A 27108-nucleotide genomic window follows, 5' to 3' on the forward strand; every position below is an offset into this window, starting at 1 on the left:
ATGCTGTAGAGTTCATATTTCCCTTCACTGGAACTAAGGGGCCAAGCCAGAACCATGCAAAACAGCCCCAGACCATTATACCTTCTCCACCAAACTTTACAGCTGACACTGCATTGGGGCAGGTAGTGTCTCCTGGCATCAGCTAATCCCAAATTCGACTGTTGAACTTCCAGATGGTGAAGCGTGATTCATCACTCCTGAGAACGTGTTTCCACTGCTCCAGAGCCTAATGGCGGTGAGCTTTACACCACTCCAGACGACGCTTGGCATTGAGCATTATGATCTTAGGCTTCTGTGCGGCTGCTCGGCCATGGAAACCCATTTCATGAAGCTTCCGACGGTTCTTGTGCTGACGTTACTACCTAGTTCCAAACTGTCTCTGGAAGTAAGTGTTGCAACCGAGGACAGCCATTTTTTACGCTGTATTGACGTTGCCCTCTTTGGACATCGCGAGCACCATCCCCCTCGGCACCGTCTCTCTGTCTCCTACAACCAGGTCGTAAATTCTTGGAGGAGATTATCTCCTCATGGCCACAATATAGAGAGGGTGAGTTTCATAGAGAGAACAGAGGAATTTCTTCCACCTCACAGAACTGGAGATCCGAACGACATTTATGTTCTGGAGAAGGTATAAAAGATCGGTGAAGAATCCAGCTACGAACTGGTCCGTTTGGTACAATTATGTGAAACTCATGGGAGGCAATACAGCCACATTACCCACCTGGGTTTTCTATCACCAGACCAAGCTTACCTCAATTATGAAATGGCTGAAGGTTGCAGACCAGCTTACCACGAGAGGGCCAAGGTTTGAGTAGAGACCATAAACCGGAGTATAAGCTAAGGTTTGAGTAGATGGCTGAATCTTTTAACCATACCACGTGGTTAAACTTTGACTATTGATACCGACAGAATAAGAATAAGTCTTTGATATTAATTACTAGTCTGCAGCTAGGAATTTGGTATCATTGAAAGCGAAGACCGACAACCGCCGAAACATCGATTCTATAACGACATGAATGAATATCACTCTGAACTATACATTCTAACCAAGACAGAGACAGAGAGACAGAGAGACAGAGGGACAGAGAGACAGAGAGAGAGCGGACAGACTCTCCAACAGAAACAACCTTTTCAACGGAGATCCCGACGACACACTGAGCGTAAACATATATATTGATTGCAATTGTTCCCGAATGAGTGAGCGTTCATGTGCAAAGGATTAGCATTTCAATCAACTCTGTAGTGTCTCCTCAGCTGACCCCCCACTCCCCTTTTGTCGAACAAGCCGCCATGCCGGTTTAGCCCACTAGGGCACATTCTATAATTTCTTTGTAACCATATATACTTTGTTATGCATTTTTGTGAATTACTTAGTAAATAAATGATTTTAAGACAATTGATGTATGGATGACTCATAGTGGAGACTGGGTTCTTGCAAATAACCAACAATTTACGATGTTTGGAATGAGACTAACGTGAGGTAAATAATAATTCATTAATTCGAAGACTTATTGATCAGATATTTTAATATCGGAAAGTTATATTAGAAAATATTTTCCTTGGTGCCCCGACTTCCTGGTTAATTACAGTTCATGATTAATCAGTTTAATCGCGTAATAATAATTAGAGAGTTATTTGATAAATAAGTCTTCAGTTCTAATAATGCCAAAGACACGACAACGCGCTACTCATTTCAACACTCAGCGGTCCCGTTCTGTGAGCTTGTGTGGTCTACCACTTCGCGGCTGAGACGTTGTTGCTCCTAGACGTTTTCACTTCACATGAACAGCGCTTACAGTTGACCTGGGCAGCTCTAGCATGGCAGAAATGTTATTAACTGGCTTGTTGGAAAGGTGGCATCCTATGACGGTGCCAACGAGCTCTTCGGTAAGGCCATCCTACTACCAATGTTTGTCTATGGAGATTGCATGGCTGCGTTCCAGATTTTTATACGCCTGTCAGCAAAGGGTGTGGCTGAAATAGCCGAATCCACTAATTTGAAGGTATCCACATGCATTTGAATATATAGTGTACGTCAGCAAGTCACACAAAGATGGAGGGGAACAGGATGGACAGACTCCTGAGGGATTCACAGGCTGCAGAGTCACTACCAAAAGTCTTTATAGTGTACAACATTCTGCAGCCAAAGAGTTAACCTAGTTATTAAACATGCTGCGTGCTGAGCAGACAGTTGAAGACAATCACAGACTTATAATAAAAGACTTTACAGGAGAAATACAAATTACATTCATATTGGCCCTCTGCATTAAGTCTCTCTCTGCAATTACCAATGAGAAGAGGTAGATATTAAGACTCTAAACCAGCCTCAAGGCACCAACTATCATTCATGCAGACGTTCCACCGACATGAATAATAACACACAACCTTAAATGGATGTCATAAATCCACTTCCAGACAATAATCTCATCAGAACACGCTCTTCAGGCCTGGAGGTGAGCCAATGAGAATATTCTGTAGTTGGAGCACTGTTCTGTACAATCTCCCTACAAAGATGTTATTGTATTTCACTTTTTTTGAATCCAAAAGTATGAGCTCACCTCACTTCACCTTTCAGCTAAGTGTATGTGATGACAGAACTAGAAGCATTCCAGTGCTCCAGACTCCCTGTCCGATTGGAACCATTGCAATGCCCATGGCAGGAGGCCATACCTCCCCCTGGCTGCATTAAAAACCGGACTGGTCACTAGGCTCTCTCCATAAAGCAGACAACAGGACAGGTCACGAGGCTCTCTCCGTAAAGCAGACAACGGGACAGGTCACGAGGCTCTCTCCGTAAAGCAGACAACGGGACAGGTCACGAGGCTGTCTCCGTAAAGCAGACAACGGGACACGAGGCTGTCTCCGTAAAGCAGACAACGGGACACTAGGCTGTCTCCGTAAAGCAGACAACGGGACACTAGGCTGTCTCCGTAAAGCAGACAGCGGGACACTAGGCTGTCTCCGTAAAGCAGACAGCGGGACACTAGGCTGTCTCCGTAAAGCAGACAGCGGGTCACTAGGCTGTCTCCGTAAAGCAGACAGCGGGACACTAGGCTGTCTCCGTAAAGCAGACAGCGGGACACTAGGCTGTCTCCGTAAAGCAGACAGCGGGACACTAGGCTGTCTCCGTAAAGCAGACAGCGGGTCACTAGGCTGTCTCCGTAAAGCAGACAACGGGACACTAGGCTGTCTCCCCCCCCCAGCAGACACATCGATGGCTCTGAACGAACTTTATTTAACTCTTTGCAAACTGGAAACCATTTATCCGGAGGCTGCATTCATTGTTGCTGGGGATTTTAACAAGGCTAATCTGAAAACAAGACTCCCTAAATTTTATCAAGGTGTCTGGTAACACGACTGAATACAAACAGTGCAGCTATTCCCTCCGTAAGGCTATCAAACAAGCTAAGCGTCAGTACAGAGACAAAGTAGAATCTCAATTCAACGGCTCAGACACAAGAGGCATGTGGCAGGGTCTACAGTCGATCACGGACTACAGGAAGAAATCCAGCCCAGTCACGGACCAGGATGTCTTGCTCCCAGGCAGACTAAATAACTTTTTTGCCCGCTTTGAGGACAATACAGTGCCACGGATACTGCCTGCAACAGAAAAATGCGGTCTCTCCTTCACTGCAGCCGAGGTGAGTAAAACATTTAAACGTGTTAACCCTCGCAAGGCTGCAGGCCCAGACGGCATCCCCAGCCGCGCCCTCAGAGCATGCGCAGACCAGCTGGCTGGTGTGTTTACGGACATATTCAATCAATCCCTATACCAGTCTGCTGTTCCCACATGCTTCAAGAGGGCCACCATTGTTCCTGTTCCCAAGAAAGCTAAGGTAACTGAGCTAAACGACTACCGCCCCGTAGCACTCACTTCCGTCATCATGAAGTGTTTTGAGAGACTAGTCAAGGACCATATCACCTCCACCCTACCTGACACCCTAGACCCACTCCAATTTGCTTACCGCCCAAATAGGTCCACAGACGACGCAATCTCAACCACACTGCCCTAACCCATCTGGACAAGAGGAATACCTATGTGAGAATGCTGTTCATCGACTACAGCTCGGCATTCAACACCATAGTACCCTCCAAGCTCGTCATCAAGCTCGAGACCCTGGGTATCGACCCCGCCCTGTGCAACTGGGTACTGGACTTCCTGACGGGCCGCCCCCAGGTGGTGAGGGTAGGTAACAACATCTCCTCCCCGCTGATCCTCAACACTGGGGCCCCACAAGGGTGCGTTCTGAGCCCTCTCCTGTACTCCCCGTTCACCCACGACTGCGTGGCCACGCACGCCTCCAACTCAATCATCAAGTTTGCGGACGACACAACAGTGGTAGGCTTGATTACCAACAACGACGAGACGGCCTACAGGGAGGAGGTGAGGGCCCTCGGAGTGTGGTGTCAGGAAAATAACCTCACACTCAACGTCAACAAAACTAAGGAGATGATTGTGGACTTCAGGAAACAGCAGAGGGAACACCCCCCTATCCACATCGATGGAACAGTAGTGGAGAGAGTAGCAAGTTTTAAGTTCCTCGGCATACACATTTGTAGCGTCATACCCAAGAAGACTCGATGCTGTAAAATATATCACTAGCCACTTTAAATAATGCTACCTAATATAATGTTACTTACCCTACATTATTCATCTCATATGCATACGTATATACTGTACTCTATATCATCGACTGCATCCTTATGTAATACATGTATCACTATCCACTTTAACTATGCCACTTTGTTTACATACTCATCTCATATGTATATACTGTACTCGATACCATCTACTGTATCTTGCCTATGCTGCTCTGTACCGTCACTCATTCATATAACCTTATGTACATATTCTTTATCCCCTTACACTGTGTATAAGACAGTAGTTTAGGAATTGTTAGTTAGATTACTTGTTGGTTATTACTGCATTGTCGGAACTAGAAGCACAAGCATTTCGCTACACTCGCAATAACATCTGCAAACCATGTGTATGTGACAAATCAAATTTGATTTGATTTGATTTGATCAGTCTGGACCTTCCCTTCATGATTACAGGCCTCACCAAGTTAGAACCTGACTGGTGCTATGGCCTCATCAAGCAGCGCTTCAGACAGACCAGAGTGAACACTGTCAGAGATTCCAGGTGTGGTGAAGGACAACACTGACAGGGGTCAACATCCCGCAGCTGGTTGGACTGGAAGACGGCACGGTGCTGGTGGAAAGATACGGCTGTCAACACCTGACTCTGTTCTTCAGGCCACTGCCACATATCAAGCAGTACCAGCACTTCAGGTGAATATCATTTGCATTGTATAAAAGGTTATCATTATCTAACCATGGGAGGTGAATTGATGTTATGCAAGGTTGTAAATGTCTTACATTTTTGTTGGGACTATTGTGTTTTACAGCGTCACAGCTCAATCAAGTTTTAGAGCGTCACTCAATCAAGACCAGGTTTCAGCTGCTGATCCTCCAGATCAGAAGCAGTAGGGGTGACCAGGGATGTTCTCTTGATAAGTGTGTGGATTTGACCATTCTGTCCTGCTCAGCATTCAAACAAGTACTTTAGGGTGTCAGGGAAAATGTATGGAGCAGAAAGTAGTTTTTTTGTTTTTTGAAAAGTTGCCAAGTAAAAGTTGTAAAAAATATTAATAGTAAAGTACAGATACCCCAAAAATCAACTTAAGTAGTAATTTAAAGTATTTTTACTTTACACCACTGGCTACGATACAAATAGGCAAGTAACCATTCCACCGTACCGTTTACACCTACTGTAGAGACCCATTCACTTAGCTAGACATGGCTGTGGGGTGGTTCTACTGGAGCACCTCTTTCACAAGACCCATCATGTTCACCCGGTGTGTCTGGGGGTGAGTACTGCCATCTATTGTGTTTTATATATATATAGCACATTCGGAAAGTATTCAGACCCCTTGACTTTTTCCACATTGTTACGTTAACAGCCCTATTCTAAAATTGATTAAAAATACCCCCCCCCCTCATCAATTTACACACAATACAATAACAAAGTGAAAACAGCTTAAAAATGTGAAAAACATTATTTACATAAGTATTCAGACCCTTTGCTATAAGACTCAATATTGAGCTCAGGTGCATCCTGTGATGCACTTATAGCAAAGGGTCTGAATACTTATGTAAATAATGTTTTTCACATTTTTAAACATTGATCATCATTGACATGTTTCTACAACTTGATTGGAGTCTGGCTGTGGTAAATTCAATTGATTGGACTTGATTTGGAAAGACACACACACACACACACACACATACACACACCTGTTTATACGAGGTCTCACAGTTGACAGCGCATGCCAGAAAAACCAAGCCATGAGGTTGAAGGAATTGTCCGTAGAATTCAGAAGATTGTGTAAAGGCACAGATCTGGGGAAAGGTACCAAAAACATTCTGCAGCATTGAAAGTCTCATTCTTGAAATGGGAAAAGTTTGGAAGCACCAAGACTCTTCCTAGAGCTGGCCGCCAAGACAAACTGAGCAATCGGGGGAGAAGGGCCTTTGTCAGGGAAGTGGGCAACAACCCGATGGTCACTCTGGCAGAGCTCTAGAGTTCCTCTGTGGAGATGCCAGAAACTTCCCGAAGGACAACCATCTCTGGTGAACTCCACCAATCAGGCCTTTACGGTAGATTCACCAAACGGAAGCCACTCGTCAGCAAAAGGCACGACAGCCCACTTGGAGTTTGCCAAAAGGCACCAAAAGAATCTCAGACCATGAGAAACAAGATTCTCTGGTCTGATGAAAAAAAGAATGAACTCTGTGGCCTGAACGCCAAGCGTCACATCTGGAGGAAACCTGGCACCATCCCTACAGTGAAGCATGGTGGTGGCAGCACTGGGAGACTAGTTAGGATCGAGGCAAAGATGAACAGATCAAAGTACAGAGAGATCCTTAATAAAATCCTGCTCCAGAGCACTCAGGACCTCAGACCGGGATGAATGTTAACCTTCCAAACAGGACTACGGCCCTAAGCACACAGCAAAGACAACACAGCAGTGGCTTCGGGACAAGTCTCTGAAAGTCCTTGAGTGGCCCAGCCAGAGCCCGGACTTGAACCCGATCGAACATCTCTGGAGAGACCTGAAAACAGCTGTACAGCAACGCTCCCAATCCAACCTGACAGAGGTTGAGAGAGAGAGAAGAATGCAGTTAACTCCCCAAATACAGGTGTGCCACGTTTGTAGCATCATACCCAAGAAGACTCGATGCTGTAATCGCTGCCAAAGGTGTTTCAACAAAGTACTGAGTAAAGGGTCTGAATACTTATGTAAAACGTGATCATTTTATATTTATAAATAAGCAAATATTTCAAAAAAACTGGTTTTTGCTATATCATTATAGGGTATTGTTTGATGAGGGGGAAAAACAATTTAATCAATTTTAGAATAAGGCTGAAAAGTGAAAAATTAAAAAAAAAATTTAAAAAGCCTTGGGGTCTGAATACAGTCCCAAAACACTGTACATGTATAACTTTATGAGCTGGATTGCCTGTCTTTGCAATTAGCTTATTTTGGTTTGGTTTAGTTAGCAGCCTCCATTGAAATCCACTATTACTCTGGTAATAGATGCCCAATGGGCTTTGTTGCTTTTGTTGGCAGCCCCTTGTGTACTAAACTGGTAATACCGTATATCCCGCTATGAGAGAAGGACGGTATGACGATATGTAAATCTGGATACCACCCAAACCTACCAACAATATCACCAGGCTGTAATTCTGAAGGGATGTTCACCCCTATTCAACCATGTTGGTGTGGTCAGTGTTACACCACTATGATAAATTATTTCTGGGAATGTACCATCTGAGTGGGGGGGGGGGGAAATAGGTGTGACTTTATAGTGGCTTGTCCGACTGAGTTCAGATGAACTCCACTAAGAATTACATCTGTTAAACAGGCAACAGGCAACCCCCCCTCCCCTGTAAAAATACATGAACTGCAGCCACAAAAGTTCCCCACTTTGATCATGGCCTCATCCAATCCAGGGAACACAAAATCTGTGTTGTCTAAAGCCGATGTTGTAACAACAAAAATATATAATATTCTGTGCTTTAAAATGTTTAAATCTAACCAGATTCCTTTATAGTGCATGGGACCAGGGCACAGAAAGAACACCATTGTGAGAAACTCAGACCCTGGAAAAGGATTTGTGTGACTAATAATTGAGCCGGTTCCCTCCACTGCCACACAGCACCAGAAAGAGAGAGAAGAATGGAAGTACACAGTGCAGACACCGCACAATCACCACTGTTGTACTGGGCACTTCATAAGGATTCAGATTCCCTACCCTTCTCCTTGAAGTTTCCTATTCAACCTGCCACAACTCTATGGTTGTATCCCAAATGGCACCCTATTCCCTATGGGTCCTGGTCAAAGGTATTGCTCAATATTCGAAATAGGGTGCTATTTAATTACTTCTTAGATAGATGGGAAAAGTGCTTATTGTTGCAGGTGTGTGGGAATAATGCTATAGCGTCATAGAAAAGACTAAACCTACACATTGGTCTTGCTTGTTTCATTTTGAATTAAAACAAGTGGCATGAGCAAGAGCAGAGTGCGGGTTTCTCTTTCCTTTGAAGGACATGGCCTGCGTGAACAGAACAGATTAACTTCATTGCCAGGCCAGCTGTATGATGTAAAAAGAACATCCAAGAAGAGAGTGTGGGAGAGAAAATAGTCTCCCTAGCTTCCTGGTAAATGGCTGGCATCTATTTGGAGTTCAGGAACTGAAATGTCAGGAGGCAGACAGACAAAGAAGAAGACTCTCAGAATGCCCAGTTCAGCGGAAGATTCTAAGCTCTTCAATATTCCATCATTGCTTTAAAACTGGACAGCAAACTTGGGCTTCCACATTTGCAAGCAAATGTGCTTGGTAGAACAAGAGTATTATAATAGTATAATTGTGTTCATACATTAACCTCTCTGGGAGATTTGTGATTCAATGAAGGTCCACTCAATAAAACAGCCTACATTTTTAGCAGGACGAGACAATTAGATGCTGTATGAAAAAGAAACTGCTGGCTAGGCCCTCTACAGCAAATAGATTCCTCTGTTGACAACTCATTATAGAAATTATCACTTGATGTAATCTCCCAGAAAATCTGTTCACCAGTTTTGAGAAATCACAAACGTCCCAATATAGTCTGGGTATATCTTTAAAACCATATCTTTAAGAAGCAGGAGAGCAGTGAGTCATCTTACCTTCACCCATTGGGACTTCATAGGTGGCGTTGAGAGATCCCTCTGGCATGACACTGCGGCCTCGGGAACTGCAAGAACACATGACGATGCAGTATTAGGACAGCGAATGAAAGCCCTCGTCAGATCCCCTTGTCAAGAGACTAGAGGACCACAGTTTTTTTTTTAAATCACCCATCTTGTGACATACTACTGCTGTGCACAGCTGCTGACCAGAGTCTTAACAGCTCATCAATCCCACAACGCACCATTACAGGAAGTGCCATAATCCTCCTTTCCCCCAAAAGAGGAAGTACAGGTCTGCTCACTAAGGTAATTATGCGTGGTAAAGTCATCAGTTGTCATTTGAAACAAAATGTGCTTTTTTTACGGTGTAGGTGTTATCTTAGCTGCTGTGGCCTGGAAAAGCACTAGAAACTGAGATATCATGTTTTTCCAGCTGGACATTTTTAAACAGACAAAGAAAAATTGTACCTAGACTGATTTATGGAGAACTCTAGACAGAACTTGGATATATCATCGCCACTCAACATTGCAAATCATGCAGGTGTTTCAACGAGTCGGTTTAACAGCTCCCCTAACTCTTAACCCTGCTGAACACAGCAGGAGAAATTCAACTTAACCTCAGTATGTATTAGAAATAAAATAAGTTCAAAATCCTGTTAATAATTGCCTCAAGCTGCCGCAAAATTGTTATTTATTTTTATTGCACAAACTTTTAAAAGTTTATAAAATAGCTCTAATGATTTGTAACTTGGCAAACAATGCCCACTCAGCAATATAATATATCAATTGACTCCCATTTAAAACAAATCCTAAAATAAACTAAAAATGTAGATCCCACGGGCCACGGCAGGCCAAACTTTCCATGGACACGAAGGTGTTTGCCAGCCTAATAAGTACATATTAAATAGTCAGTATATAATTACTGTGGTCCAATGTGCCTCTTCATGTGGTCTGAGAAAACAGATTCCACCAATGTCTTTATGGTTCTTCCTACATCTTGAATGTCCACCAGACTACTTAGGGGGCATTCAAAAGAATCCAAGAAGTGAATCCATCTCACATCTTCAAGGGTCTTTAAGCTGTTACTTCATTCCACGAATGCCAGGCTTTCCAACCAACCACAAACTCAAGTTTACTTTTCTAGCAGTCCCATCTTCCATGGTGTGACAGACCACACAGTAGAAAGATGCTTCTTGTAAGGTATTGTCCATGACTTCTGGCTTTGCCTGTCTGCGTGGCTGTCTAAGTCCACAGCTCTATTCAAACTGTGCAAGTTTGGCAAAACACTACATTTTCCACACACAGGACTAACTTACTTGATTTTCCACAGGGCAAGAAAGCAATAAATTAGGGGCACTGACACAGCTACTTCTCCAATCCAAATTTCCTCTCACTCCTCCCTTCACAGTCATTTAAAAGGTTGAGGGCACAGTGGATTGACGCAGTCAGGCCCTCGGTGAGCTCAAAGCACCGTTGCCCTTGTATAAGGTGGGTCTGCAGGCAGCCTATTCATCTGTTATGCTTGGGGTGCAGCCAAGGCAATTACAGTGGGCAGATATTTATTTATCACACCATTTTATTACACCTTTAAGCACTTTCTGCTTGCTCTCACCTCAGACAACTCTGAGCAGCACTAAACCATTAATGTAAATTGTTACAGAAAGCAGTGCTTGACTTGGACTGAAATAGGTGCCAGTACTCATGTTGGGTGCCAGGGCTGTTTATATTTAGGTCCAGGAGCTCCACTAAACTTTAGAGCTAATATTCTATAAGAGGAACAGGAGCTCAAGCAGAACATTTGAGGTGCCGGATACTCCGGTGAGCTCCTGCCCAAGTCAAGCACTGACAAAAAGTATATTGCGCATTAAGTCTGAACAATATTGCAACATTTAAAAAAGGACAGGGAAATTGTATTTTTGTTTATAAGAATTGTGGACTGACAATTTCACACAATATGAGAAGTTATTACAACAAAAAAGTATTGTGCTAAAAATCTGTTTGAATTCATGAAGTAAATTTTTTTTTTTTAAGTATTGTGAAACAAAAATGGAACTCAAATGCCTCTTAATTCAAACATAATAGAACATTTTCAATGCACATCATGGGACCTTGGTTAGTGGTGTTGGTTGAATGGGGGCTTGTAAAGCTCTATTGGTGTTGGTTGAATGGGGGCTTGTAAAGCTCTATTGGTGTTGGTTGAATGGGGGCTTGTAAAGCTCTATTGGTTTTTGGTTAAATAAGTGCTTCTGTGAAGCTGTAATGATTTTGGTTGAATAAAGGCATTTAAATAGTCAGAAAACATGAACGCAACATAATTGAGCAACTAAATTGGGTATGATATTGTAAATGTGTGTGATTACAAATGAGTAAAAGACAAATTAGAAATGGGGTGGTTCGAGCCCTGGATGCAGATTGGCTGACAGCTGTAGTATATCAGACTGTACACCACAGGTATGACAAAACATTTAATTTTTCTGCTCTAATTACATTGGTAACCAGTTTATAAATCGCAATAAGGCACCTCGGGGATTTGTGGTATATAGCTAATATACCATGGCTAAGGGCTGTGTCCAGGCACTCCGCATTGCGTCGTGGCTATGAACAGCCCTAAGCTGTGATATATTGGACATATACACACCACACTCCCACCAGGCCTTATTACTTAATTTTACCATAGCTGCAACAGTCAAATGTCTCAAAAACATTACGATGATCGCTTTTGTCATTATTGGTTAGTGTGTGTAGATTACTGGGGGCGATTAATTAAGCCATTTTAAAACCTGTACGAGTGTGAGGTGTGAAATGGAAATGTGTTTTTTGCATATCCTCAACTCCCTCGAAGAGTGGGGTCACAGCCAGGGATCAGCCATTATTGACGGCGAGCAATTACGTTTTAAGGCGACAGATTTTTCACCGTGTAACCTTTTGGTTACTAGCACAGCGTTCTTACCGCTAGGCTTCCTGCAGTCGACATACTTAGGGCTTCAAATGAGCCAAAATATTTATACGTTTGTTGGATGTTTTTATTACGCTAAAAAACATCAGGTGATTATTATTTTGACTATCCTTTTAACACATAGTTATGTGGATGGTGCCTGAGATGACATGATGAAGCTGCTCTGTAACAGCAGTGTGTTCCAAACAGCTGAAGTAATACAACAACTAGACGTACCATAATCCTCATGGTTCTCAACCATCCCCACTCAAGTAAGGCATATCATGCCATTCCACAATCATGAGTTCTGCTGACACGAGAAACACATTGGCTGAGCTCATCCCCGAAGGCCAATCTTTTAGAGATGGTGAAACCTGGCTTTTCTTTTGCTTAGAATGATTCCTGATTAAAAAACAGTTGGTTGCTTCATTGATGCGTAATGAAAACAAAAACAGAGAAGATGGCATGATGGCGGAAGAAAAGATTCCACCTTACGTGAGCACAACTGACTCAGTAGCCTTTGCTAGAAGAATGTGAAGTTTGAAAATGGGACAATAGTAGCTGCAATATTCAAAGTAGTAGTTAAGGCTACTATGAAAAAAAAAAAAGTAATTGGTGCACACTAAATGTTATAAATGTATCGTTCATTTTATCGTTATAATTCAGTCAATTTATAGTGATGTGGATTTGTCCATATCGCCCAGTTCTAGTAAATTATTCCAAAAAGTACATTACCCCTGAACAACGTTGAAATATATATTTTTTTTAAACCCACTGAAAAAACTAAATTACCTGTATTATGTTGATAAGAATTGTGGATTGGAAATATTTCTGACAATATGAGTAGTTAAACAAAGTAACTTTTTCTTGTGTTGAAAGAAACAATGTTTGGATTCAGTCACTCAAAAACAAAACGGAAATTGCCTATTGATATAAAGTACTAGAACATTTTCAATACACTTCCTGGGATCTTGGTTAGTGGGTCTGGTTGAATAAGGGTTGTGAGAAAGTCATTTCAGTTAGAGCCAGTAGATGTCCTTACTCAGTCACTGCCCTCAATAATGAATTGCAGTAGTGAGTGATTGTCTCCACAAAGGGCATTTAAATAATCAGAAAACATGAACGACACGTCAACATAATTGAGCAACTAAATAATTGAGTATGATATTGTTAACGTGTGTGATTACAAATGACTAAATATACCCTGGCTGCGAATGTCAAATGTCTCAAAAAAACATTACGATGGATGAATGATGGAATACAGTGCCTTGTGAAAGTGTTCGGACCACTTGAACTTTGTGACCCTTTGCTACATTTCAGGCTTCAAACATAAAGATATAAAACTGTATTTTTTTGTGAAGAATCAACAACAAGTGGGACACAATCATGAAGTGGAACGACATTTATTGGATATTTCAAACTTTTTTTACAAATCAAAAACTGAAAAATTGGGCGTGCAAAATTATTCAGCCCCTTTACTTTCAGTGGAGCAAACTCTCTCCAGAAGTTCAGTGAGGATCTCTGAATGATCCAATGTTGACCTAAATGACTAATGATGATAAATACAATCCACCTGCGTGTAATCAAGTCTCCGTATAAATGCACCTGCACTGTGATAGTCTCAGAGGTCCGTTAAAAGCGCAGAGAGCATCATGAAGAACAAGGAACACACCAGGCAGGTCCGAGATACTGTTGTGAAGAAGTTTAAAGCCGGATTTGGATACAAAAAGATTTCCCAAGCTTTAAACATCCCAAGGAGCACTGTGCAAGCAATAATATTGAAATGGAAGGAGTATCAGACCACTGCAAATCTACCAAGACCTGGCCGTCCCTCTAAACTTTCAGCTCATACAAGGAGAAGACTGATCAGAGATGCAACCAAGAGGCCCATGATCACTCTGGATGAACTGCAGAGATCTACAGCTGAGGTGGGAGACTCTGTCCATAGGACAACAATCAGTCGTATATTGCACAAATCTGGCCTTTATGGAAGAGTGGCAAGAAGAAAGCAATTTCTTAAAGATATCCATAAAAAGTGTCGTTTAAAGTTTGCCACAAGCCACCTGGGAGACACACCAAACATGTGGAAGAAGGTGCTCTGGTCAGATGAAACCAAAATTGAACTTTTTGGCAACAATGCAAACCGTTATGTTTGGCGTAAAAGCAACACAGCTCATCAACCTGAACACACCATCCCCACTGTCAAACATGGTGGTGGCAGCATCATGGTTTGGGCCTGCTTTTCTTCAGCAGGGACAGGGAAGATGGTTAAAATTGATGGGAAGATGGATGGAGCAAAATACAGGACCATTCTGGAAGAAAACCTGATGGAGTCTGCAAAAGACCTGAGACTGGGACGGAGATCTGTCTTCCAACAAGACAATGATCCAAAACATAAAGCAAAATCTACAATGGAATGGTTCGAAAATAAACATATCCAGGTGTTAGAATGGCCAAGTCAAAGTCCAGACTTGAATCCAATCGAGAATCTGTGGAAAGAACTGAAAACTGCTGTTCACAAATGCTCTCCATCTAACCTCACTGAGCTCGAGCTGTTTTGCAAGGAGGAATGGGAAAAAAATTCAGTCTCTCGATGTGCAAAACTGATAGAGACATACCCCAAGCGACTTACAGCTGTAATCGCAGCAAAAGGTGGCGCTACAAAGTATTAACTTAAGGGGGCTGAATAATTTTGCACGCCCAATTTTTCAGTTTTTGATTAGTTAAAAAAAGTTTGAAATATCCAATAAATGTCGTTCCACTTCATGATTGTGTCCCACTTGTTGTTGATTCTTCACAAAAAAAATACAGTTTTATATCTTTGTTTGAAGCCTGAAATGTGGCAAAAGGTCGCAAAGTTATAGGGGGCCGAATACTTTCGCAAGGCACTGTATGTCTAGTCAGATTGTTGTCTGATTTCATGCTGTCTGCATCTTTCAAAGACCTGTAATAACTCGTTATTTTCTTCCCATTTATAGCAACAGTGTTTTGCTAGAAGTAAATCAGAAATCACGAGGCCAACCCTGAACATCTTCCGCTGACTTTAGACACACTTATGACTAGTATAGTCAGGTGACTAGATTCTGTATCCCAGTAGAACAAATGCCCTTTAACGTTCTTGAACTGGGTCAAGTCTGTTTCACACACAGGAGGCTGCAGAGGGGAGAACAGCTCATAATAATGGATGGAATTCCACTGCAGTCATTACCACAAGCTCATTCTCCCCAATTAAGCTGACACCAACCTCCTGTGCTTTCACATCATGTCTGGAGTCCAATGTTAATCGTGTATATTTTGACTGGGAAAATAAACCAAAAACCCATCTCCCCTATAGCAATACCACATTGGTTTATGCACCTGTTGATTTCCTGAGAGGTCTCACTGACCAAAAGCAACATCCAGACAGAAAAAGAGATGTCCCACAACTTTGCTAAACAGAAGTATTTATTTGGAGCTTGGTATTGAAGCCTATTAAATCAACCATTTCAAATAAGGGGTGCTTATATTTGTCCTGTTTCACTGCATGTACAAGTGGGTAACCTTTACAGGTGTGAAATGGAAATGTGTTGTTTTTTTGCATATCCCAATTCCCCCTGGGATCACGGCCAGGGCTCAGCCATTATTGATAGTGACCTTGGAGCAATCGACAGATGTTTCACCTTGTTGCTCATTTGAATTCATGAGCTGACCTTTCGGTTACTGGCCCAACGCTCTAACCGCTAGGCTACCTGCCGTCGACAAACCTAAGGTATCAATTCATCCCAATTGTTTTAAACATTTTTTTTTTGGCTATCCCTTTAACACATGGTTATGTGGAGTGTGCCTGAGAAAACATGATGAAGCAGCTCTGTAACAGCACAGTGTGTTCCACTCAGAACAAACAGCTGAAGGAATACAACTAGACATGCAATTTTCCCACACGCCTCAGGGTTTTCAACCATCAATCTGTAAATTCAATACTCTGTAAATTCAATTTCACTGTGAGTGAGTATTGACGCTCAAGCACACAGGTAACTGCCAAAATAAAGAAAACCCGTGAGTACATGAGGGATACAAAGAATATTGAAAGCAGGTGCTTCCACACAGGTGTAGTTCCTGGGTTAATTAAAGTATTAAAATCCCATCATGCATACAAATGCTGGGAATGTAATTCTGGCCATTGTTTTGTCTACCATGGCTAAAAGAAGAGATCAGTGACTTTGATAGAGGAGATACGAAAGAGCATAGGGGGTTTAAAGTGTGTGTAGTCACCAGATCTCAACCCAAATGATGGGAGATTCTGTAGCAGCGCAGGAGTGTTTTCCACCACGATCAACAAAAACATTTGTGGAAGAATGGTGTCGCATCCCTCCAATAAATGTACAGTCACTTGTAGAATCTGTTGAAGCTGTTGTGGCGGCTCATGGTGGCCCAACACCCAATTAAAAAGACACTATGCTGGGGTTTCCTTTATTTTGGTAGTTACATGTAGAACACAAGGTTCCAAAGTTGAGGAACATCCTGGGATAGTAGCCTGGTTCCCCGGCAACGCAACGTTAGATGTCCACTGGGGACTGATATGTGGGGTGCAGTAAAGTGCCCGGGGTGTGATAGTGGACGTGATAGTAGCCTGGGTCCCCGGCAACGCAACGTTAGATGTCCACGTTGGACGTACTACCAAATTCTCTAAAATGACGTGGCTTATGGTAGAGAAATTAACATTAAATTCTCTGGGAACAACTCTGGTGGACATTTATGTAGTCAGCATGCCAATTGCACGCTCCCTCAAAACCTGACATCTGTGGCATTGTGTTGTATGACAAAACGGCACATTTTAGTGGCCTTTTGTCCCCAGCGCAAGGTTCACCTGTGTAATTATCAGATAAGCTTTTTGGTGCGTATGAAACATTTCTGGGATATTTTATTTCAGCTCATGAAATATGGGACCAACACTTTACCTGTTGTGTTTATATTTTTGTTCAATTTACAGTGCATTCTGAAAGTATTCAGACCGCTTGCCTTTTTAAACATTTTGTTACGTTACAGCCTTACCCTAAAATGGATTCAACTGTTTCTTTTCATCAATCTAGACACAATACCCCATAACAACAAAGCAAAAACAGGTATAGAAATGTTTGCAAATATATTTTACATATTCAGACCCTTTAAATCAGTACTTTGTTGAAGCAGCTTTGGTAGCAATTACAGCATCGAGTCTTCTTGGGTATGACACTACAAGCTTGTCACATCTGTATTTGGAGAGTTGCTCCCATTTTCTGATCATCTCAAGCTCTGTCAGGTTGGATTGGGAGCAAAGCTGTACAGCTATTTTCAGGTCTCTCCAGAGATGGTCGATCGGGTTCAAGTCTGGACTCTGGCTGGGCCACTCAAGGACATTCAGAGACTTATCCTGAAACCACTCCTGCGTTGTCTTGGCTGTGTGCTTAGGGTCGTTGTCCTGTTGGAAGGTAAACATTAGCCCCAGTCTGAGGTCCTTGAGCAGGTTTTCATCAAGGAGTTATTTGTTCTTTGCTCCGCTCATTGTTCCCTCAATCCTGACTGGTCTCCCAGTCGCTGAAAAACATCCCCACAGCATGATGCTGCCACCACTATGCTTCTCCGTAGGGATGTTGCCAGGTTTCCTCCAAATGGATATATTGGCCATATACCACACCCCCTCGGGCCTTAATGCTTAACCATATCAGCATTGGTCTTTACGCTAGCCTGAAGAGGAAACATCATGGGTCAACTTAGGAAGGATCAACTGATGACATTTGGGGGGACTGACAGAGCTGACCCCTCAGACACATCCGGCTGCGATTGGGAGTCCCATAGGGAGGCGCACAATTGGCCCAGCGTCGTCCGGGTTTGGCCTTCATTGCAAATAACAATTTGTTCTTAACCGACTTGCCTAGTTAAATAAAAGGTCAAATTAAATGTTTACAATTCTCATACACCCTAAATATTCTTATAGGAATGCCTCAACTCCAACTGAGGCAAAGCCAAAAAGTTGACTGTTTAGTCCAAACAAAACAAGCCAGAGGGGACAGAGATGGGAAGAGAAGGAGGACAAAGCAAGAAAAGAAGGTAGCAATGGCAGAGCCTTCAACAAAAGATGCTGACTGGCTCACTTCATGAATCCTGCCAACATAACTGGTTGTAGGGTCTACGACCCATTCAATGAGTCTTTGGAATGGGTACTAACAATGAGGACCACTCTGGAAATGACCCTCATGGATGCAAGTTAGTCTCTTCTAAGGGCGTTTTCACACACAGTTCTCAGCTATAGATCAAATAACTTTGATTATGTGCTACATTGTATACATTTTGGTTGGTCCAGTTGCTTTCTTATTGCCAAACAAACTAAAATGCCTAGACAACCATGTCTTCAAGTCATTTGTTTTATTGGAGGAAAACATCTCACGCTAAATCCATTCTATGATTATCAAGAAGAATATCTTGTGTACCAAAACATCATTAGTTTTGCTTTGGTCTTCCAACAACCTGCGGGAGAAAACCATAGCTGTTGTAACCGCTAGTGAACAGGCTAGATTCTGTAGCCTATATCCCTGGTAGGTTATAGCACCCTCTCCCCTAATCTGCATCAGATGCCTCAAAATGCACTGCTACTGACAAAATGTTTCAGAGATATTAAGTTAAGGAAGGCTACTGCATTTCATCAAATGTTTGAAGTCAAACAAGCAATAATAATTCTCACCTGCTTTGAACCGCACCATGGCGCGAATGGAATCAGACCAAGACCATACTTTTTGAGCGAACCACAGTGCGTTGTTAAGTCCAAACTAACCGAACTAAGCGGAAAAAAAAGACAAATATTTGTTGTGAAAGCCCCATAAGAAAGAGCGAGGATAGCAATCATTAGCTGTAATGACATATGCAAGAGGTGCAGCTAATACAGTTAGCATGTCCATGTGCCTCAATACTCAAAAACCTAAGAAATAACTTCAACCCTGAACTTCTTTGAAACAGCTGAAGCTTTGGGTGAGGAAAATGTGGTGCACTCTGCTTTACGTACGTTTTAGACCAGGGTTGGACGTTTCGGTTTTTGCCCTAGCACTAAACAATGGACTCAAATAATCAAGGCTTGATGAACAGTTGGTTATTTGAATCAGCTGTGAAGAGCAAGGGGGGGGGGGGGGGAATGTACACCCAGGGAGGGCCCCAGGACAGAGTTTGGGAGAACTGTTTTAGAGAACTGTGTCAGAAAGCAACATTATTATGAGTTGTGCCACCCCATTGCGTTGCATATTTCTTGAGACACACTTTCAAAACGCATTGTCTAACACACTCAGTGGCATTTCTAGTTCACAAAATGTGTATGTCACTACACTTAGAAACGCTGTAGACTAAAAAAAAAACTTTACTGTAGGGCTTCCAGTCAACCCTTCAGATAAGGGCCAGCAGACAAAATGGGAAGACTCACTTTTTTCACTCAAACTGCCATACACGCTCGTCAAATTCCAGAAGCTTATCTTAGGGCTTCCGAGTGGCACAGCGGTCTAAGGCACTGCATCTAAGTGCTAGAGGTGTCACTACAGACCCTGGTTCGATTCCAGGCTGCATCACAACCGGCCGTGATTGGATTTCCCATAGGGCGGCGCACAATTACCCCGGTGTCGTCCGGGTTAGGCCGGGGTAAGCAGTCATTGTAAAATAACAATGTGTTCTTAACAGACTTGCCTAGTTAAATAAAAGGTTAAATAAAATAATGAGTGGGACCATTTTTCTGGGTAGGAGGTAAACCCCCCAAGTGTTAAAAATGTACTAAAAATATGCCCATGTGGTGAATCCGCCCCCTCAGTTTCAGAGGCTTCCTGTGAGAGGAAATGTGAGGATTCATCCCTAAAACTCCACTCCAATGAGGCCCTAGAGGGCTCTGGGAGTGACACATTCCCCTACTGGGAAAGATGTTAGTTGATAGGCTATATATGGAATATGGACCATCACGAATTAAGCTGGAATAGATTTGCCAGTTTGCACAGGGAGAATATATATTTATTTTTTTATTGAATGATCTTTCGTTATTATTTCAAACATGCGTTTACATTTTCACACTAACCAGGTTTCCATCGAACCTTTTTATTCAAGTAAAATATATGTCTGATAATAAAAATGAAGTAAAGTCACAACAGGCCTGATGGAAACCTCCAATTTGTTTGTAAACTTTCCAAATGCAGGCAAAACAAAATGCGCTAGGCAAGGTGGGATATCATTTTGTTTCTAAAATGATGGCAGTGGAAACACCTTCATGTGCAAATGTTGATATAGTAACCATATCAAGTACACTGAGAGTCACCAGACGACACAACTCAGGAAAACATGCAGTTTATTAGGCTACAGATGAAATAAGTTATGAACTTCACAGGGTGGTGAAAGTGCACAGTGATGAGCTTGATGCTCATTGTCCCAAAAAAATAATCGAGGGTCTTATTCTGGTGACATGATGATCGTTGATTGCCTGCCTTTTGACAAATAAAAATGACCTTGCTATTTTGTCCATAATCATTTCATCATGTAGGTACTGTAGCCTACCCGCACAGTATCTGCGAGCTGTTGGCTAGAGCGCAAGTACCAAAACCAGAGTGGGCACATTCGCTATGTTGGGGGGGGATGATCAGAAGTAAAAATTTGATTGAAAGACATTTAACTTGTATTTTTAAACCGCAAAACTAATGTTCATGTGAACTACGTCATCAGGCAAACCTTACCCACAACAATTCAATTTAACGGAAATATCTCTGCTGGGAAAATGCAATTTTAGAATATTTGCAATTTGTTGGATGGAAACTTAGACATGAAAATGGAGTATACAAATCGATTCTGTATTATCATAGGATGTCATTGATTTTATTATTGGTATCAAATTGGTAGTTACGTCCCGGCCAAACCCTCCCCTAACCCGGACCGATTGTGCACCACCCCATGGGTCTCCTGGTCTCCGGCCGGCTGTGACTTGAACCAGGATCTCTAGTGGCACAGCTAGCACTGATACAGTGCTTTAGACCACTGCGCCACTCGGGAGGCCCAGTCATTGATTTTTTAAATGTATTTATATATCCAACCACCTGTTGGCTAAAGACTAATCTAAATTTTGAGAGCTTGTGTTTTGCCTCAAGATGGAGGCCATTCTATTTGTTTGGTGTGTTTTTGGTTCAGGTGTTGCTACATCGAAGACTGCTTCAAGTCTGAACATGAGAAATGGAACTGGCCAACAAACGCCTTACACGTATAATCATGATACGAGGCAGATCATGGAATGGAACCATTTCATAATCATGAGTTCTGCTGGCAGGAGATACACATTGGCTGAGCTCATCCCTGGCGGAAAATCATTTCGAGATTGTGAAACCTGTATTTTCTTCTGCTTAGAATGATTCTTGATAAGAACAGTTTGTTGTTTGTTTCAACATTTGGACAATTTGAGAGTCACTGACGTCATTGATGAGCAATGAAAGCAGAAGACGACATGATGGAAGCAGGAAAAATTCCACACCTCAAATGAGCACAACTGACTCTTTGGAGGCACGTCTTGTTGCTTGTTATTGTCCTTTGACAAGACAAGACATGTACTAAGAAGCCTTCACAGTTGACAAGACGTGGGTGTCTTTTCACAAGTGCTGTGATCATTTTTAAAAGCAGTGCCACGTCATTCAAACAGCACTTCACCCGACACTTAAATATTTTCCCAAAAACTGAACAAACATCCCCTATGCTTACGATGTAGTCTACCTGCTTTGCATCCCACTTTAAAAAATATATATTTTAAGAAAGTCACCATACAAATGCACCACCATTCATTCAATTACCAATAACATACCTAGCTCAGTGCAAACCTGATACACAACTCCAGTTATTTAGAAGATGCATCTAATTACCAAAGATTCACTTTGGAAAGTGCACTGATGGCTCCAGGAATTATCTTATCTTGTCCACTTTGTCCAGGAAACAGGCCCTAGTTCATTGCTGGACCTGGACTAAAAAGCACTTTGGGAGTCTCCATTCAACAAGTCCAGGACTACACTGAAGCTGTTCTGGGGAATCTGGCCCTTAAAAAAAGGGTACTCCTATTTTCTGAAGGAAGACACCCTGACGGGGAGCTGCTTGCTCTCCTTTCCAAACAGGAAAGGCCTCATCCTGTACGGATTGAAGGGTGGGGGTCCCTTACTACAGCTTCCTGAACCAAGCTCTCCAGAGAGAGTGGGTCATTTGAAAACCATCCAAGGCAGCATTGTTGTGCCACTGCCATCAGCCAAACCTATTCTGCTATACCTTTTGTCTTCTTACTCAATGATCCGTTCAGACTTCCAGAACGGTACTACTGTGAAGCTTGTGCTAGGATATCATTTACAAATCCTGTGAGTGGTTAAGGCAAGACCTGTGTGTGTGATAAATATATATATATTTTTAAATCACACAGTACCAGTCAAATTTGGACACAGCTACTCATCCAGGGGTTTTTCTTTATTTTTACTATTTTCTACATTATAGAATAATAGTGAAGACATCAAAACTATGAAATAATTCCATATGTTATGTAGTAACCAAGATTTTTTTAAAGAAAGTGTTTAACAAATCAAAATATATATTTTAGATAATGCAAAAACCATCAAACGCTATGATGAAATTGGCTCTCATGAGGAAAGCAACAGGAAAGGAAGTGTTTTCTTTATTTAACTAGGCAAGTCAGTTGATGAACAAATACTTATTTCCAATGAACTACCCCGGCCAAACCCTAACAACGTTGGACCAATTGTGCGCCGCCCTATGGGACTCCCAATCACAGCCGTTTGTGATACAGCCTAGAATCGAACCCAGGGTCTGTAGTGAAGCCTCTAGTACTGAGATGCAGTGCATTAGACCGCTGTGCCACTCGGGAGAGTTCTCTGCTCCAGAGAATAAGTTCATTAGAGTTAACTGCACCTCGGATAGCAGCCCAAATAAATGCTTCAAGTAACAGACATCTCAACATCAACTGTTCAGAGCGTGAATCAGACCTTCATGGTTGAATTGTTGCAAAGAAACCACTACTAAATGACACCAATAAGAAGAAGAGACTTATTCGGGCCAAGAAACACGAGCTATGGACATTAGACCGATGGAAATCTATCCTTTGGTCTGATGAGTCCAAATTTGAGATGTGGGAACTCCTTCAAGACGGTAAGAAAAGCATTCCAGGTGAAACTGGTTGAGAGAAAGCTGTCGTCAAGGCAAACGGTGCCTACTTTGAAGAATAGTTTGATTTAACACTTTTTTGGTTACTACATGAATCTATATGTTTTATTTCATAGATAAAAACTAAAGAAAAACCCTTGAGTAGGTGTCCAAACTTTTGACTAGTACTGTACACACACACACACACACACACACACACACACACACACACACACACACACACACACACGGGGAAGTAAAGTGTGTACTGTTATTGACAACAGATAGAAAATACTTATTTGATTAGAGCATCAGGAGTTACTGTCTACATAAAGCAGACTCTTACAGCATACAGATTCATACAGCATTCCATCCCCAGTCCATTGTGTGATATCTGAGTTGGACCGCAGGCAGACTGTAGTAAAATGGAGAATTCATGGCATGTGGACTGGGCCCAGCAGAGCATTTCAAAGCCCTCCCTCCACAAATGCAGTAGGCTTCCTGCACCACCACCACCATTGACTGTCCTTGTTAGAGCAGGGTTTCCTTCATTTGTGTATGTGCCCTTCGTGGTTGTAGGGTTAGCAACACACACTTGGCTATAAAAGAACCTAAGCAGTAAGCTTGATAATTTACATGTCGTCACGGCAACAGTTGAGATCATTGTAAGTACGCCAGGGTAGGTCAGAGAGCAAAATACAGCCGTAGCTGCTAGACCATTAAGGAGGACATTGTACTGCATTCCCTAGTCAGCCATCTGTTCAGGGTAGTACTAGTCAGCCATCTGTTCAGGGTAGTACTAGTCAGCCATCTGTTCAGGGTAGTACTAGTCAGCCATCTGTTCAGGGTAGTACTAGTCAGCCATCTGTTCAGGGTAGTACTAGTCAGCCATCTGTTCAGGGTAGTACTAGTCAGCCATCTGTTCAGGGTAGTACTAGTCAGCCATCTGTTCAGGGTAGTACTAGTCAGCCATCTGTTCAGGGTATTACTAGTCAGCCATCTGTTCAGGGTAGTACTAGTCAGCCATCTGTATGTTCAGACCGAAGGTCCCAGAGGCATGAATAGCGATGGCATGTTGACTGAGCATTATGTTCCAAACAAAGAAGGTAAAAACTATACCACATGCCTCAGTTGTCCAATGAACGACAGACTGTTGACACACTGTCCCGCATTGTTTTCATATTTCCATCACAGACCTTTGCCACATGTCGATGGGGGCAGAAATACATCGGGAGACAATCGCAGCAAAATGTCAAACATGCTTTCTTTCTCCAGGGCCAGTTGCACCGGATTCCCGAAGCTGCCGCTGATCAACCAGATCTCAGCAACAGACAATATAGGACAAATGTCTTGAGGATCATAGAGTTCTTGAGGTTTGGTGCCTTTGTAGGCCTACATGGCTCATATTTCCTTTTTTGTGCTAACGGTTTCTTTTCCCACAGGGTGGCCTTTATCTGTCTGGGATCAGCAAAATGGTGAGAGTGGATTGGCACCCCAGCGCTGCGAGCCACAGGCCAGACTCAGTCATCCCAGAGAGGAACTGGGTGTGCCTACCACTGCCCCTGCCTTGACACTGCTTAGCCCTGACACATGGGACCTATTGTTGCATACTTTCCACATGTTCCACCACTCAGAAATGGCTTCACAATGCTAGTCCCAGCATGAGGGCGTGATTGATGATGATGGAGGATGGAGAGGACAACATTAAAAGTATATATGTAACAAAATGTGGAATAAGTCAAGGGGTCGGAATCGTTTCCGAATGCGCTGTGTGTGTTATATAACACACACACACACACACACAGAGCGCTTTCGGAAACGATTCCGACCCCTTGACTTATTCCACATTTTGTTACGTTACAGCCTTACTATAAAATTTATAAAATTGTTTTCCCTCAATCTACACACAATACCCCATAATGACAAAGCAAGAACACGTTTAGACATTGTTGCAAATGTATAAAAAATATTTTTAAAAACAGATATTACATTTACATAAGTATTCAGACACTTTACTCAGTACTTTGTTGAAACACCTTTGGCAGCAATTACAGCAGAGTCTTCTTGGGTATGACGTTACAAGCTTGGCACACCTGTATTTGGAGAGTTTCTCCCATTCTTCTCTGCAGATCGTCTCAAGCTCTGTCAGGTTGGAGGAGCGTCGCTGCACAGCTATTTTCTGGTTTCTCCAGAGATGTTCGATTGGGTTAAAGTCCGGGCTCTGCATGGGCCACTCAAGGACATGGAGACTTTTTCCAAAGCCACTCCTGTGTAGTCTTGGCTGTGTGCTTAGGATCGTTGTCCTGTTGGAAGGGGAACCTTCACCCCAGTCTGAGGTCCTGAGTGCTCTGGAGCATGTTTTTAATCAAGGATCTCTCTGTACTTTGCTCTGTTCATCTTTCCCATCTCTTCCTGACTGATCTCCCAGTCCCTGCCACTGAAAAACATCCCCACAGCCTGATGCTGCCACCACTATGCTTCAGTGTAGGGATGGTGCCAGGTTTCCTCCAGATTGAACTGCCAAGTGTCACATCTTGGTTTCATCAGACCAGATTCTTGTTTCTCATGGTCTGAGAGTCTTTAGGTGCCTTTTGGCAAACTCCAAGCAGGCTGTCATGTGCCTTTTACTGAGGAGTGGGTTCTGTCTTGCCACTATCATAAAGGCCTGATTGGTGGAGTGCTGTAGAGATGGGAGAACCTTTCAGAAGGACAACCATCTCCACAGAGGAACTCTGGAGCTCTTTCAGAGTGATCATCGGGTTCTTGGTCACCTCCCTGACCAAGGCCCTTCTCCCCCCTGAATGCTCAGTTTGGCCAGGGAGCCAGCTCTCGGGAGAGTCTTGGTGGTTCCAAAATTGTTCCATTTAAGAATCATGGAGGTCACGGTGTTCTTGGGGACCTTCAATACTGGAGAAATGTTTGCTTTCCTTCCCCAGATCTGTGCCTCGACACAATTCTGTCTCGGCGCTCTACGAACAATTCTTTCAACCTTATCGCTTGGTTTTTGCTCTGACATGCACTGTCAACTGTGGGACCTTTTCTAGACATATGTGTGCCTTACCAAATCATGTCCAATCAATTGAATATACCACATGTGGGCTCCAATCAAGTTGTAGGAACACCTCAAGGATGATTGATGGAAACAGGATGCACCTGAGCTCAATTTCAAATCTCATGGCGAAGGCTCAGAAGACTTATGTCTGATTTTTTTATTTTATACATTTGCAAACATTTCTAGAAACCTTTTTTTCGCTTTGTGATTATGGGGTATTGTGTGTATATTAAATGAGATTTTTTTTTATGTAACAAATTTTTAGTATAAGTATCATTTACGCTGTATTTTATCTCTTTTGGGATATGGGGCAGCATTTTCACTTTTGGATGAATAGCGTGCCCAGAGTCAACTGCCTCCTACTCTGTCCCAGATCCTAATACATGCATAGTATTATTAGTATTGGATAGAAAACACTCTGGTTTCTAAAACTGTTTGAATGATGTCTGAGTATAACAGAACTCATATTGCAGGTGAAAACCTGAAACAAATCCAACCAGGAAGTGGGACATTTGAAGTTTGTAGTTTTTCAAAGCTTGGCCTACCAAATACACATTGAGATATGGATAAAGTTGCACTTCCTACAGCTTCCACTAGATTTCAACAGTCTTTAGAAACTTGAATGAGGATTCTACTTTAAAGGAGAGGCTCATGAGACCTCTTTGAGTCAGTGGTCTGGCAGAGAGCCTTGGTCTCATGATGCACGCTCCCGACAGAGTTCTCTCGTTCCAGTG

The 27108-nt window shown here is 42.6% G+C and overlaps 1 protein-coding gene across 1 annotated transcript in view; it reads right to left on the reverse strand.

Moving 5' to 3' along the window:
* LOC135506192 (pleckstrin homology domain-containing family G member 3) overlaps positions 1–27108 on the reverse strand; it is a 119842-nt gene that overhangs the window by 88583 nt on the left and 4151 nt on the right. The window contains exon 2 of the mRNA XM_064925684.1: positions 9234–9301. Coding sequence (XP_064781756.1) covers positions 9234–9282 — 49 coding nt within the window. The 5' untranslated portion in view covers positions 9283–9301. The remainder of the gene's footprint in view (positions 1–9233; positions 9302–27108) is intronic.

Source organism: Oncorhynchus masou, chromosome 19, assembly GCF_036934945.1.
Source record: "Oncorhynchus masou masou isolate Uvic2021 chromosome 19, UVic_Omas_1.1, whole genome shotgun sequence".
NCBI lineage: Eukaryota > Metazoa > Chordata > Actinopteri > Salmoniformes > Salmonidae > Oncorhynchus > Oncorhynchus masou.